This window comes from Fusarium poae, chromosome 4 (assembly GCF_019609905.1).
Source record: "Fusarium poae strain DAOMC 252244 chromosome 4, whole genome shotgun sequence".
NCBI lineage: Eukaryota > Fungi > Ascomycota > Sordariomycetes > Hypocreales > Nectriaceae > Fusarium > Fusarium poae.
In genome coordinates, this window is record NC_058402.1 from 564,459 (window position 1) to 577,689 (window position 13,231).

The 13,231-nt window shown below is 48.9% G+C and overlaps 4 protein-coding genes and 1 non-coding gene across 5 annotated transcripts; 3 read left to right on the forward strand and 2 right to left on the reverse strand.

The window, feature by feature from the left end:
- Window positions 1-665: 665 nt before the first annotated feature.
- On the forward strand, window positions 666-1,618 carry FPOAC1_010290 (uncharacterized protein; the record flags this gene model as incomplete). The annotated part of the gene is made up of 3 exons (XM_044854684.1): window positions 666-692; window positions 1,348-1,388; window positions 1,471-1,618. The coding sequence occupies 3 exons, from the start codon at window positions 666-668 to the stop codon at window positions 1,616-1,618; spliced, it is 216 nt and encodes a 71-aa protein (XP_044701997.1).
- Window positions 1,619-1,659: 41 nt separating this feature from the next.
- Window positions 1,660-5,445, forward strand: FPOAC1_010291 (uncharacterized protein; the record flags this gene model as incomplete). The annotated part of the gene is made up of 4 exons (XM_044854685.1): window positions 1,660-1,775; window positions 1,880-2,581; window positions 2,631-4,018; window positions 4,082-5,445. 4 exons carry the CDS (start codon window positions 1,660-1,662, stop codon window positions 5,443-5,445), a joined length of 3,570 nt encoding a protein of 1,189 aa, XP_044701998.1.
- A 555-nt stretch (window positions 5,446-6,000) lies between these two features.
- Window positions 6,001-6,735, reverse strand: FPOAC1_010292 (uncharacterized protein; the record flags this gene model as incomplete). The annotated part of the gene is made up of 1 exon (XM_044854686.1): window positions 6,001-6,735. One exon carries the CDS (start codon window positions 6,733-6,735, stop codon window positions 6,001-6,003), a length of 735 nt encoding a protein of 244 aa, XP_044701999.1.
- Window positions 6,736-7,821: 1,086 nt separating this feature from the next.
- SCON2 (E3 ubiquitin ligase complex SCF subunit scon-2) lies at window positions 7,822-10,157 on the reverse strand (the record flags this gene model as incomplete). Its single annotated transcript, XM_044854687.1, has 2 exons — window positions 7,822-9,513; window positions 9,579-10,157. The coding sequence occupies 2 exons, from the start codon at window positions 10,155-10,157 to the stop codon at window positions 7,822-7,824; spliced, it is 2,271 nt and encodes a 756-aa protein (XP_044702000.1).
- Window positions 10,158-12,890: 2,733 nt separating this feature from the next.
- Window positions 12,891-12,990, forward strand: FPOAC1_010294. Its single transcript has one exon. It is a non-coding gene; the product is annotated as a tRNA-Leu (tRNA).
- The last annotated feature ends 241 nt before the right edge of the window (window positions 12,991-13,231 follow it).

Genomic DNA, 13,231 nt, shown 5'->3' on the forward strand with positions numbered 1-13,231 from the left:
CGTCGGATAATGCAAAGTGTCGCAGGATTAGTCGTAACAAAGAGAGTTGATCAAAATGTTGAGAGACGTGGTTGTTAATAATTGCCCGGGCTGTTGAAGGAGCCACTAGCCGCCACCCCACAGTTGAGTTGAATGAACCCAACCTGAAAGTGTCTGGCCTTATTGCCTGCGGGTCGGGGTAGTAATATTCCGGCGATAACAAAGCCTCACGTGCTCAATCAGATTGATGTCATGATGAAGATCCAAGGTGTACAATTTTCTTTTACAAGGCAATTTCTTTTCTAATACGATAAAGTTGTAGCTTACTGCAGAGTTGAGGGAAACTCAAAAGCTCCCGCGGTGGTCATGTCTTTAGTATGATGTTGTTTTAAGGTCGGATGGAAACGTGGTTGAAATTAGCTGCAGGCCTAATATCGTCATTTGGCTACGTATTCCATAATGAAGTGTTCAACAAAGTCTTCAAAATGCTGTAAAATGTATAACCATCAACAAAAGTGTGCAGATATTAATCAAGTTCGAGTTCATATCAACACTTCACTCCGTTTGATGGCAAGCAGAATAAATGATATCAGGTATCCGTACTGTTCAGGGTAGTTGGCTGTCACTTTTTGGGAGCATCGCTATCACATGGGAATAGTTTATCGGCTATAGCTTTCGTCCCATGCATGCTTCGCTTCATTCAGGCCAGTTCAGTATGTCACTGCAGCAGACACGAGCATCCAAAAGCTGTCAAAAACCTTCGATTCAAGCCTCTCATATAAGCTTAGTCGACACTATTTCTTGTTCTTGGCAGAGCTAGTCAATGATAAAGAACCATTGTTGACTCCTGTTATAAGCCTCCCTGACGTATTATGTTTGACTTTGCCCCAGATGGGCCAATCATGATGAATTCTCCTGTCTGCGACATCAAAGAGGGCCCGGGGTAAAGCAAGCTTGGACTGTTCCTAATGACGTCGCAACCATGCAAACTGTTTCGAAGCTGCAGTAAAGGATGCAAATCGCTGAGCGTAGCTTATCTGTTGCCGGCCGAACTTGGTGGAGTAATAGGGACATGGCGTACTGGATGACACCACTTCACAGAAGTGATGTGCGAGCTAACAGTGCCAGCTAACCTGGGACTGATTCCAGATCAAGGCAAGGCAACTGTAAACGACGTCAATCAGTGACTTCAATCCCTTTCTTCTCCTCTATTTCGATTTTCCTCTTCAACATCATCAAAAGCCAAGAGCTTTATATTGATCAATCTGTCGTGTCTTCGGTCGCTTTATTCGCCGTCTCGCTTCTGTCTCGAACTTGTCGCAGGAAGAGTTCCTTTCCCTTTCGCTTGCTTAATACTCGACAATTTAGCACAGCACGACCCCTGCTACACCTTCGGTAGCGCACCACAGGTAAGCCAAATCGAATCCGAAGCTTCCAAAACTTTCGGCCTGGAAATTTCCCTATAACCCCGAACTGACCTGATTTCTCAAGGCCATTTGTTCATTTCAGAGAACACATTTATTCCACGGCGCATCTTCTCACGTATATTGTCGTTGAGATTACTGCTACCGTTCGCTTGCCCACTCGGCTATCGTTCTTCAACGCCTTCCATCAACCGTCCTCCGCAGTGCGCGTCTAGCTTAGTAGTTCGTTATCATGGCCGAGTCCGGCGGCTCGATCATGAATGGCAACGGCCACATGAACGGAAAGTCGAATGGAAAGCCTATTGCTGGCCGCAGAAGACCAATCAAGCAGAGAAGAAGTATTGTGGCATGGACTTTCAATGTCGTAGCTAGGTATGTTTTCTACGCGCGTCAATGCGCTATCTGGCTACTTTTCACGATCCTTGTAGTCAGCGCATCGTCGTCCACCTTGACCTAAGCTGACCACATTATCTTAGACTCGCGACATGGGCCGCCATTCTCACTGTCCTTTTCCGATGCCCCTCATCACTTGAGGAGTGTAACGAGACATCTCCATCTATCTGCAAACCTTACTTCCAGATCAAGAACACCGTGCAACCCCAAGTTCAACCGTACTACGACCATTACGCAGCACCCTACGTCGAGCTCGCCCGTCCCTACTACGACACTGTTGATAGCAAGGTCTGGCAGCCCACCCGTGCGTATGCTGTTCAATATGGAGCTCCTTGGGTCGAAAAGGCGCGAGCGCACACTCTGGCTCAATGGGAGAAGAATGGACAACCCCAGCTCGTCAAGTACCAGGCTCTTGCACGTACGCATTATGACCAGTCTGTTGGACCCCACGTGAACAAAGCTGGGGAGAAGCTTGGTCCATACTACGACATCGCTCGTACCAACGGATTGCAAGTCTACTACGAATATCTGCAGCCAGGCTATGCCTACGTTCACCCGTACGCTGTTCGAGGCTACGATGCAGCCTCCGACTTCACCAAGACCACTGCGCTCCCTACCGCTTATTGGACCTACAACAAGACTTATTCTTTCCTCGACAGCAACGTCTGGCCCCACGTTCGATCTGTCTATGCTCAGAGTGTTGAGCCGCAACTCGTTCGCATTGGTGAGCGCTTAGGACGTTACAAGAACAAGTCCAAGTCTATCCAGGAGAACTATGCTGCAAGGTATGTTATCCTACCTTTTGAGTGTTGATTCTTGTTCTAACTCGTCCAGCTACGTGACCGGAACAGCCGCTTCTTCCTTCCAGAAACCCACTCAGAGCACCACGTCTGTTGCTTCCGTCGAGCCTGTTAAGTCCTCGTCTCAAGCTCCTGTTGCCACAGAGAGCCCCGAGCCTGTTGCTGAGCCTCCTTCTCAGGAGTACATCAACCCTGTACAGGCCCCTCCTGCCACTGAGAATGAGAGCGCGAATCGACGCAAGGCTCGGGAGATGGTGGCTCAGGACTTGGAGACTTGGCAAACCAAGTTTGCCACACAGGCTGATGAGGGTGCCACTGATCTGGAAGAGCGCGTTGGCGAAATTGCCAAGCGTGTGATTCAGGAAAAGGTCAACACCAATGGCAAGAAGCTTTTCAACGATCTTGAAGCCACAATTGATAAGGAACTCAAGAGTCTGCGAAGCAAGATCTCAACCCTCGCCGGATCCAAGGAACAAGGTGTAGATGAAGAGATTGTTTCCGCTGTGCGAGCTTCTGGCAAGACCATCAAGCAAAAGGCACAAGCTATTCGACAGTGGCGCCAAACATATGACCAGGAGCTCCAGGAAACTGTTGTCACCGTTGCTGATGTTCACTTCCAGGTCTTGGACGAGACTAGAAACCTCGCTCTGCAGCAGATTGGTATGAGGTGGGCATGGACTGACGGCATCACCTACAAGGACTGGGCCAAGTATCATGAGCTGAAGGCTACTCTCAACGAGTGGACTGAGCAGCTCAAGCAATTGGTTGTTACCCACCCTGGCCTTCTCGAGGCTCAGGACGCCGCCGCACGAGTTGAGGACGAAGGCATGGAAATAGCCTCTGTCGCTGCCAAGGAATTGGCCCGACTTAAGGAAGTCGCTCGCTGGAAGGTCACTGCCGGAGACACATCAGACAACTTTGATAGCGACGCCATGAAGCTTGCTGCCGAGCAAGCTATTGCAGCCAAGGAAGCAGACGAAAAGACTCCTGCCCAGGAAGATAACGCTGCCTCCAGCCTCTCCGAAGCTGTGGAAGAAGCCACCGCCGAGACTGAAGAGGTCGTCGAGGAAAGCTGGGAGAGCTTCTGGGGCGCATTGAATGCCGAGCCTGTCAAGGAGGAGGTCTCCCAAGCTGCCGAAGCTGCTAGCTCGAGCGCCTCGTCCATCGTTGACGAACCCAATGTGATCGAGAAGGCCACCGAGGTCGTATCAAACAGTGCCGAATCCATCGCCAGCGGCGCCTCCAGTGTTGTTTCTGAGGGCGAGAAGAGCGCCAGTAGTGTCGTCCAAAACGCCTCGGAGACTATTGAGTCTCTATCTTCAACCGCGTCTGAATCCGCCACCGCCGTCAGCGAAGAAGCTTCAAGTGAACTCTCGGAAGTAATTGATTCAGCCACCAATGTCGCAGAGTCAGATGACAGCAGTATGTCGAACCCCCTTGCCTCGCAAGCAACTGAAGCGCTTATCGGTGACCCCTTTTCGATAGTCAGCAATGGTAGTGAAGAGCCCCTTGCGGCTGATGGCAAGGAGCCACTCGTCGAGATTGAGGAGGACCCTGTGATGCACCGAGACGAGACCCCTCTGTCTGACCAGTATGAGCATGTCAAGCCTGCTTTCCTCGGCGCTGCTGCTCAAGAGGTTCCTCACCGACAGATTGTTCTCGACGACTACGTCGATACGGATGCGATTGCCAGCGCCACCGATGCTGCTCAGTCCGTGTACTCGAACGCTGTGTCTCGTGCATCTGAGCAATATTCGAGCGCCCTCTCTGTCGTCTCTGCCCAAATTTACGGAACCCCCAAGCCAGTTCATGAACAGCTCCTGTCTTCTGTCTCGGATTCTTACGACAAGGCAGTCTCTGCTGCTGGCGATCAATTTGACAAGGCCAAGTCTGCCGCCACAACCGCGGCTTCACAGTTGCCTGCCACTACTACTGTTCCCACCTGGCTCGACTGGGAGCGCATTGAGTCTATTGCGTCCCAGAGACTGAATGAAGGCCGTCTTTGGGCTGAGGTTCAGTACCAGAGTGCTCTCATCGCTGCAGGACTTGCCACACCTACCCCTTCCTCAGTCCCTGAGAAATACCTCCAGCAGGCTAAGCTTAACTATTACGCTGGCCTTGGCATGGCCCAGGACCGATACTCTAACTTCCTGGCTGGTGCATCCTCTGCTCTCTCTTCTTTGACTGCCACCCCTACCCCCACTGACCTTGTTGGGTCTGCGTCTTCTGCTGCTTCTGTGGCTCGCGAGTCGGCTGCTTCAGCTGCTCAAGCTGCTGCTGATGCGGCTGGATCTGCCTACTCAGCTGCTGATGACACTGTCAAGTCTGCAGTCAAGGCTGTAGATGATACTGTTTCTTCTGTCGTCGATGCCGCCAATGAGCAAATTTCTAGCGCTGGTCTGGCTATCGGTGACTCTTGGAACAGCGTTATCGAGCAAATTAGTGGCCAGGTCTATGGCGAGCCAACTCAAATTGCCTGGTACGAGCATGTCTGGGATGACGCTGGCTCCTACGCCTCCAAGGCCACCGGCGCTGCTGCTGATAAGGCATCTATTGCCTCTGAAGCAGCTGCAGCATCAGCCATCACCGCTTCCGCCGAGGCCATGAAGCAGTACGAAGCAGTGAGCGGTCTCGTCTCTGAGCTCATTAGTGGCAAGGAACCCTCTTTCACTGACAGCGTTCTGTCCCGATTCCAAGCAGCTTATGCTACCGCCGCTGCCAATGCTGAAAGCCTCAGGAGCCAAGCCAACGAAGCTGCCTCATCTGTTGGCGACCGGGTTGGCAGCGCAGCTAGCGGTGCTACTGAAGCCGTCAAGGAGAACTTCCAGCGAGGCAAGGATGAGCTGTAAGTCGAGCGAGTCGACTGGGAGGAATACTCTTTCGGGCGATACCCTATATGAAATGACGATCGTTTAATGCCATGGATGACGCGGAGGAAAGCTCACAAGAATGAACCGAAGAGAAGGTGCGAAAAAGGCGCAGGACACGCAAAGTGTAGTTGGTGTGTTTGATTGGGGTTTGGATCTCATTTGTTATTGACGATGACCGGCTGTTATGTATTTTTATGATTGCTAGCCCTAATTGAACTCCATTCAAAGTGATGAAGCATTCAAAAGTTGTGTGTTGTCTTTAGTTCCCAGTCATGAATATCATTGAAGAAACACTCTGTGATGAATTGAATTAATCTGTATTATCGACCCAAAGTACGAGGTATAGCCCAAGAGTACCAATTCACTGCCGAAGCAATTAGAAATTAAAATCCCCTCCAACGCCTGCCAATATGCCCTGACCCAAAACCCAAACCCCAAACCCATTATCATTATCATTATCATTATAACCCAGCGCCTATAGTGCCCATGCTCCCATCCCAATATCAGTTTCGCTATACCAAGCAAGTCTTTTCTTCAAAACCATTCGTCGAAGCGCCACTCCAAGTCCATGTCTTGTCCAAAACTGTACTGATCAAGAGGCGCTTGCACAGCCCGCACTTGCTCCCATTCGATGATATCCTCCACTGAAGGAAACGAGAGTTGTTCGCCCGTCTGAGGAACGATCTCATCAAAGTAGGCGAGTTGTTCGTCGGAGAAGGGCTCTGTTTCAAGACTGACTTCGGTTTGGTGGTGATTGTCTTCGTTTAAGAGAACAAGGTCATCTGAGAGTGTAAAGTCATCTCCATCCAAGTAGGATACATCCTCGTCGGGGATTGCGCCGCTGGTTGCAGCAGGTAAACTCTCTTGGAAAAAGAATTCCTGGATTAAACGCTCCATTTCTTCATCGTCCAGCAATTGATGTTCAGGTGTAGGAGGACTAGTAAACATGAATTCGATGCAAGAGGGTTGGTCGTTATTGGTGGATCTCGCAGATAGAGTAGCGCTCTCTGTCGAATAACTCCTCTCATGGGACATGGAGCAAGATTGATTAGGTATAGGAGAAGGCTCATGAGGCATGGGGCAAGGCTCAGTGAGATTGTCGTAAGGCCATGGTGTGTCTTCGATCAGATGCTGGGGAATATCGTTGGGAATCCAGCAGTCCCTGCTGCAGCACTGCGCATAGGGGCATCGTTCGACGGACCAGACATATTTGTCTTGAACGATAGGATGACCGCAGTTAGGATAAACGTATCGCACTGCCTTGCACATGATGGCCTAGTATAAAGAAGATATCGTCAACGTTTGTAGTTTTGGAGAATTGAAACGTCGAAACTCACCTCGCAATGTCAATCCCAAATATACCGAAAGTAAAGGAGAGGGAGACTCTAGTGAATCCCTGATGTTTATCTTTCGAAAATGCCCACTGAGGAAGAATCATTGCAGTTTGTTCAATGCATCATTGCAGTCAAAGGCACTGAACGGTGTTTGCAGTTAACACAGCATCACACACACTGGCGAAAAAAAGGGTCAAAGAGAAAATAAACGATCGAGGGCGGGAAAGCAAACGGGCTAGGGGTGTTGAAGAGAAAGATTTCGGGGAGGTGCACTAAGATTCACAAACGGGGGGAGTTTCTTGAACAATGAGTTGGTATGGCCTTGACAATAGGCAGGCCTTTTGTATTTGCCTAGCAGAAAGGGCAAAATAAGATAACCTGATGAATTGCTCTCCATTGTCATTCATTTATTAAACAATGTATGAGGTTCTAACAACCACAATGGTGAGACAGATATCTTGCGAGGCAATGAGCACCATCTCACGATATAGCATAACGAAGAACCTTTTGGACAATGCATGCATTGACGAGCAGTTACGTGGTGCAATGGATTCGGTAAGCAAGAAACATCTTACTCTGCTCAGATTTCACATAATCAAGACAGGAAGCGATAGTTCATATCAATGTATTTTGTTTTATGTTAATCGAAAGGAAACTTCGATATATCAAATCATCCAACTAATTCATTTTGTCGCTTTTAAATGTATGTTGGGCCATTCCCAAGCGCCGATAAACTATCCCATACCCATAACTCCCAAGACCTCTGGTCCTTGTCTCAGCAAGGACTTATTTGTTCCTTCCCAACACCCTTGAATGCAATAAATTCGTAAAAAGCGGCTTATGGCCGCGATTAGAGTACTCCCGCTGCCGTTTTAAATGTTGAAGATCAAAGGCTGGTAGAAGAAGAAAATAAAATAAGCAATGACACATGTTCCCCAGCCAATGCTGTTTTGTTGAGGCATGGCGGATATTTTTGAAAAGCAGCTCGTCATCATCATGGATTCAATATCCTGATCTGTGTTCATGAAGGTGTTCCGCGTTCTTCAACACGCTCGCCCTCAAAGCTGTAAATGCGGACCTCGCCATCTTCACTGCCACTCGCCATGCGGCTGTCGCTGAGACCAACACAGGTGACAGGGCCAGCGTGGCCAGTGAAGCTGCGCTCACATTTTCCAGAGCGAGGCTCCCAGATCTTAGTCATGGAGTCATTAGCACCAGTAACGACACGGAGAGTGTCGCCAACGAGACCCCAAATGCCTTCGACGTGACCAAACATACTGCGGATGCACTTGCCACTGACAGTGTCCCACAGGCGAACAGTGTTATCAAGTCCACCAGTAAGCATATAGCGTGGGGGAAGGGGTCGGTCGGGATTGGATGTGAACCCCGAACCATACGACGCCCGAGCATCCGCAACCTGTTCCGAAGGCTCTGCGGGAGGAGTGTTACTTCGACCACTGGATACTGACACGGTATCGGTGTTATCCAAGCTGGGCACCTCATCAGGTTCAAAATCTGCAGGCATCAAGAGAACTTGCTGGACTTGGCCAACGTGACCAAGGAATGTCTTGATGCATTGCCTGGTCTCAAGGTCCCAGAGTTTGACCGAGAGATCATCAGATGCCGAAAAGACAACACGAGAAGGCGAGTCCATGCGTACATGGTTGACCCAGTCAGTATGGCCACGGAGAGTAAATGTTTCTTTGGTCTTGAAGCTAGAAACCTTGATTGTCTTGTCGATGGAACCAGATGCCACGGTACAACCATCATAGTGGAGTGTCAACACACCTTCACCATGACACTGCAGCGTATTCAAACACTCTCCAGTCTGCCAATTCCACACTTTGATGGTCTTGTCGAAACTACCGCTAATCAACTTGGAATCATCAAATTGAAGAGTGCGAACTGCCGATGTGTGACCATGTAGCGTGCGTATAACTTCCCCAGTCTCAATATTCCAGATCTTGATGGTCGTATCGTAAGAGCCAGTCGCAAGGATGTTATCATCAAACTGAAGGCATGTCACGCCATTTTCATGACCCTTGAAGGTCTTGATAGAGCAACGGCCTGTCTTCCAGTTGTACCCCACCTTGAAGCGATCGCGGTATACATCTTTCCATGGTCGGAACTTGCGCTCTGCTTCAAGCTGTTGTCGCGACTTGGAAGGATTCGCCCGAGAGCGCTTGACAGATCGATCGCAATCTTCGTGTTCGTCGTCGGTAGCTTGGCGTTTTCGTGATTCGTTAGGTTGTGTCTCAGCCTCGTCGTCGATCTCAACCACGTCGGCGGCATTCGGTTGTCGGTGGTTTTGTTGATGGCGGCTCCACGCCTGAAGTTTTTTCCTTTCGAGCAAGGGCAGACCCCAACCGCACTTTGTGCATTTGCGGTCAATATGCTGTTCGCACATACGATGCCAGACTACATCGTCGTCGGCAAGGCTTCGCCATCGACGGCTGACCTGGGCGGCTTTGCATAGGGAAACTGTATCGAGGTAGGATAGGATTTTGTAGGAGAGTTCGGTGGGAAGTGCAGCAAGGAAATCAATCTTGAGCTGCTCCTGGACTTCGCGTGATACTGTAGAGAGCTGTGGGAAGCAGCATTGTGTAATAATTCCCTGTAGCATCAAGTCACGATGCTTTGATGGAGCAGCTGAGAATAGAGACCAAACGTGAGTGATGGCCTCCTGATCGGCAGAAGATAGGCTGTTCAGTTCCTAGCGGTGAGTTAGCAGTTGTCCGATCGACAAGACACCAGCTGAGCTTGTTGAGAGACACTCACACTTTGGATGAAGCCCATCTTGGACTCATCAGCTGCGCGCCGGCATTTTGAATCGGGTCTGTGACGGTAACAGAACTTGCTGTTGGGATCTTTCTTTCGTACTATGGTTGTATCATTGGTGGGGGGAGGAGATAAAGGCATCGATGCTTTGCCAAAGGGTGCATAGAGACCGGGGATGTGTTCCTTGAGGAACGGACTGACAGTCTTGCCAACTAGTTCGGAAGGCATCCTGACGAGTCGTGGGTTGATTTCTTGGTCGGATCTTTGTCGGTCGCAGTTATTCTTGGAAGGTTGTTGCTGTGAGCTGTCCTCAAGCTGTTCGGAATCGAAGTCGGTATCGGTGTCGGTGACTTTCAAAGAGTCACCGTTGGTGGTAGAGGGTAGAGGTGACGAGGTTGTATCGGGTGCCACCGAAGAAACAGGAGCATGTTTTTGTAATGGGTTTTTTGTTGACTCGGAGATAGAATGAGATGTAGACGATCCAGTAGAAATATGATTCAAAGATAAAGTTGAGGTTCCGGGGGCTGCAACAGAGTCGGAGTGGCCCTGAACGGTGTTGACGAGCGCAGGGCTGTCCATGGCGCAGACAGGTATGTGTATGTGTATGTAATGCACGGTTATCAAAGACCCAGGGGTGGGAAATTGAAAGTTGCGCGATGATATGGTTCAATATCGCAACGCCCTGTCTGAAGAATAACCGGATAGTCGGGGTTGTGAGTGAAAGTCTGGGGAGGCTTGGAGGGATCTATTCTGAGGCAAAGTGACTGGTGGATGGCGTGCTGAGTCTTAAAGCGCTATGTCCAAGGTCCACTTGAAACAGTGCAACAACAGGTGGTTCTTGGCTTTTTTGGACGCTAATTGGATTATGGAAGGAGGTGAAATTGGCGGTGATTTGTTCTTTTGTCTCCGAAGGTGGCCTTGGAGTGTTTTGTTGTAGCGAATGAATATTAAAACCACAATCTGACCGATAGGTGCTGTCAAGTGTCAATGTCTAAGTGGGAGAGGATGTGACGTTTGGCGGAGGCAAAGCAACAACCTTTGTGAGAGAGAGAAAAGAGTAAGTTCGGGTCGTCGGGGAGGGGACCCTCTTTTCCGAATGGAAAGTGACAAATTTCCCCTTCTGTACTCCTACGTACCAGTACCCAAGTTCGATGGAAATGGCGGGGAATGAGCAAGGGGTCTTTTCCGTCATAGAGTACCTATACCGATTCAACAAGTGCAGTACTTTTTATCTATCGCTAGAACATGACAAAACACAATATACCTCGATGCCTCTACTCCTATATTCTGTATCTAATCGATTCATTGTCCGCGAGGCGTCTTCCCTCGGAGTACCTACTTCCCCATACCAATATCACAGTACAGCACAGTACCTGCTGAGATATGCGCCAACACTTTCAGTGTAACCCCACCAGTCATCAGCTTCCATGCCCACACTGATTTGAGCCCTGAGGCGTCTTTCGTCCAATCATCTCACAAGAAGCTCTTTCGAATTTTGAGACTTGGATGGCGTTATCAGCGACCGATCGGGCGGATAGTCTGGGGGCTGCTTCCTGTAAACGGCGGATCTAGCGTACAGAACACGGCAGTCGGTCTTAGTAAGTCTGCTGGAGGCTCTGCTTTGAGATGCAAAATGGTGACATTTGCCACTTGAAGTTTTTATCAGATGGACTAATACAAGGCTTCGAAATCGACAACAAATCATTCTAGGGACTTCTGAAGAACATACGAAAACTCCCCATCAACGGACTTGACGCTATTCGCGCTTGGGCTTTAAAGGTCCTGCACGAGAACGGGTCACCAATGGGGCATTCCGAACCCTTTTTCTCTAATCCTGAGACCCTCAATTGACAATAGCGAAGAGATATCTACTCAATACCCAGTCAAATTATAATTTATCGTCAAGTCAATCCACTTTATGTTTACTTGCAGTATCGCTTATAGTGTAGCAGTACTAAAGTTGCTTGTCGGCAGATGAAAAAGAATATGGGTCTTTGACTGCCGCAATATCCTCGATTTTATTACATAAAAAGTCCCCATCGTCGTAGATTTCCACTTCAAGTCTCCTCTTTTTACGTCCTGTTTTCTCTCTGGCAACATAGATTTTCGCATCATGTGGTTCTGGGCCGAGTTATGCGCCACAAACAGCCACAACACTGGATATCTCGAGGTGCTGGATCTGGAGTTTTGACACTATCTATCTATTTTCTATCCGTAGGTAGCTTTGAAGTCGTGTTGTAAAATTTGCCCCTTGAAATGATGTGATTTCCATGGTCTTGATTCCCGAGATAAGCTTTGTCATCAAGGATTTTCGCCATTCCGACGTCCGAATCGACTCATTGGCTTATTAACACTGACAAACAATCCTCACCTGAAGCGAGCGCATACCTCGGCATGTTAGGGATCTAGCTTTACCTTCAACTGGCATGATCAAGCAAAGCATCCAATATGCTATCAGTTCGACATTGTCAACTTGACTTCCTAATCGCATTATCGTACATGAGTCGTGGCGCTGAGCCGTGCCAATCCTCTACTCGGGGAACCCTGCTGGACACTGACTCCGTAAGCGTTCAGTGTATCATATTTCAGTATCCTCAACTTTCTGCTGGACCTTGCAGGATCAAACCCAGTAACGACACGTGCGCGACAGCGCATCGTAACCAATGACCATCGTATCATAATATAGCAATCTTCAACTTCGGAGACTTTTGTAGTTGTCCTGAACAGGTAGGAGAGTATTTCCAGGCCCCAAGACCACCGAAAGTTCCCCTGTAACCCCTGGCTGGCATGTACTCAGAGTCTTGCGACATTCTGTGTCGGTGTGGTGAAATCGAAGCAAAGCAAATATCTTGTCCTATCAAGGCCTGTGATTCGACTGTTGAGACGCGGAACATAGGCGACGGGCGTCGTCATGCAACTAGGAGGCTTTGACAACAATTTGATCACTTGTTGATCAGAATTTTCATACCTAGATGATAGTTTGGTTTCATTCGCATGGTGTTTTGAATGAGCTTGGATAGGGTGTGGTGTTAAAGTTGATGGGATGCTGACTTGCAAGATGAACTGAGTAACAGGGTGAATGAGTACCTGCTCTAGCTGCTATCCGGATCAACGGCCATTCAAGGAGTCGGAATATGACAAGTCAGGGATGATACAGTCAGATTAGCGAACGATGACAACTGCAGCCTCTTTCGAAGGCGTCTCTCAAGATATCTGACATGCATATCAACTCGACGATACCGTGCAGCGAGTTGCATGGGAGTCGTGCGATTGTATACTGAACTTGGGATTTGTTGCTCCATCAACAAGTTCGGTGAGATGGCCGAGTTGGTTATGGCGCCAGGTTAAGGTTAACCTTAACACCAATTTCCTGGTGGAGCAATCCTCCTGGGTTCGAGTCCCAGTCTCATCAGATTCTTTTGCCATCTTTTTATCCTTTTTCTTTCCTTCATCCCTTGTATCCTACTCACACTGCACATCTCACATTAATGAGATTATTGTAAGCATGAATTGAGGTAGCTTGTTGCAAAAGAAGCCGCAAGCTGAGCAATTCATCAGTGGTACAACAATGCCAAGAGTAGTAAGATGATTGTAAGCATAGCCACTCGGCATTAACCATGTGATCTTGGCCATGGCTTTGAGTGAGGTTAAAA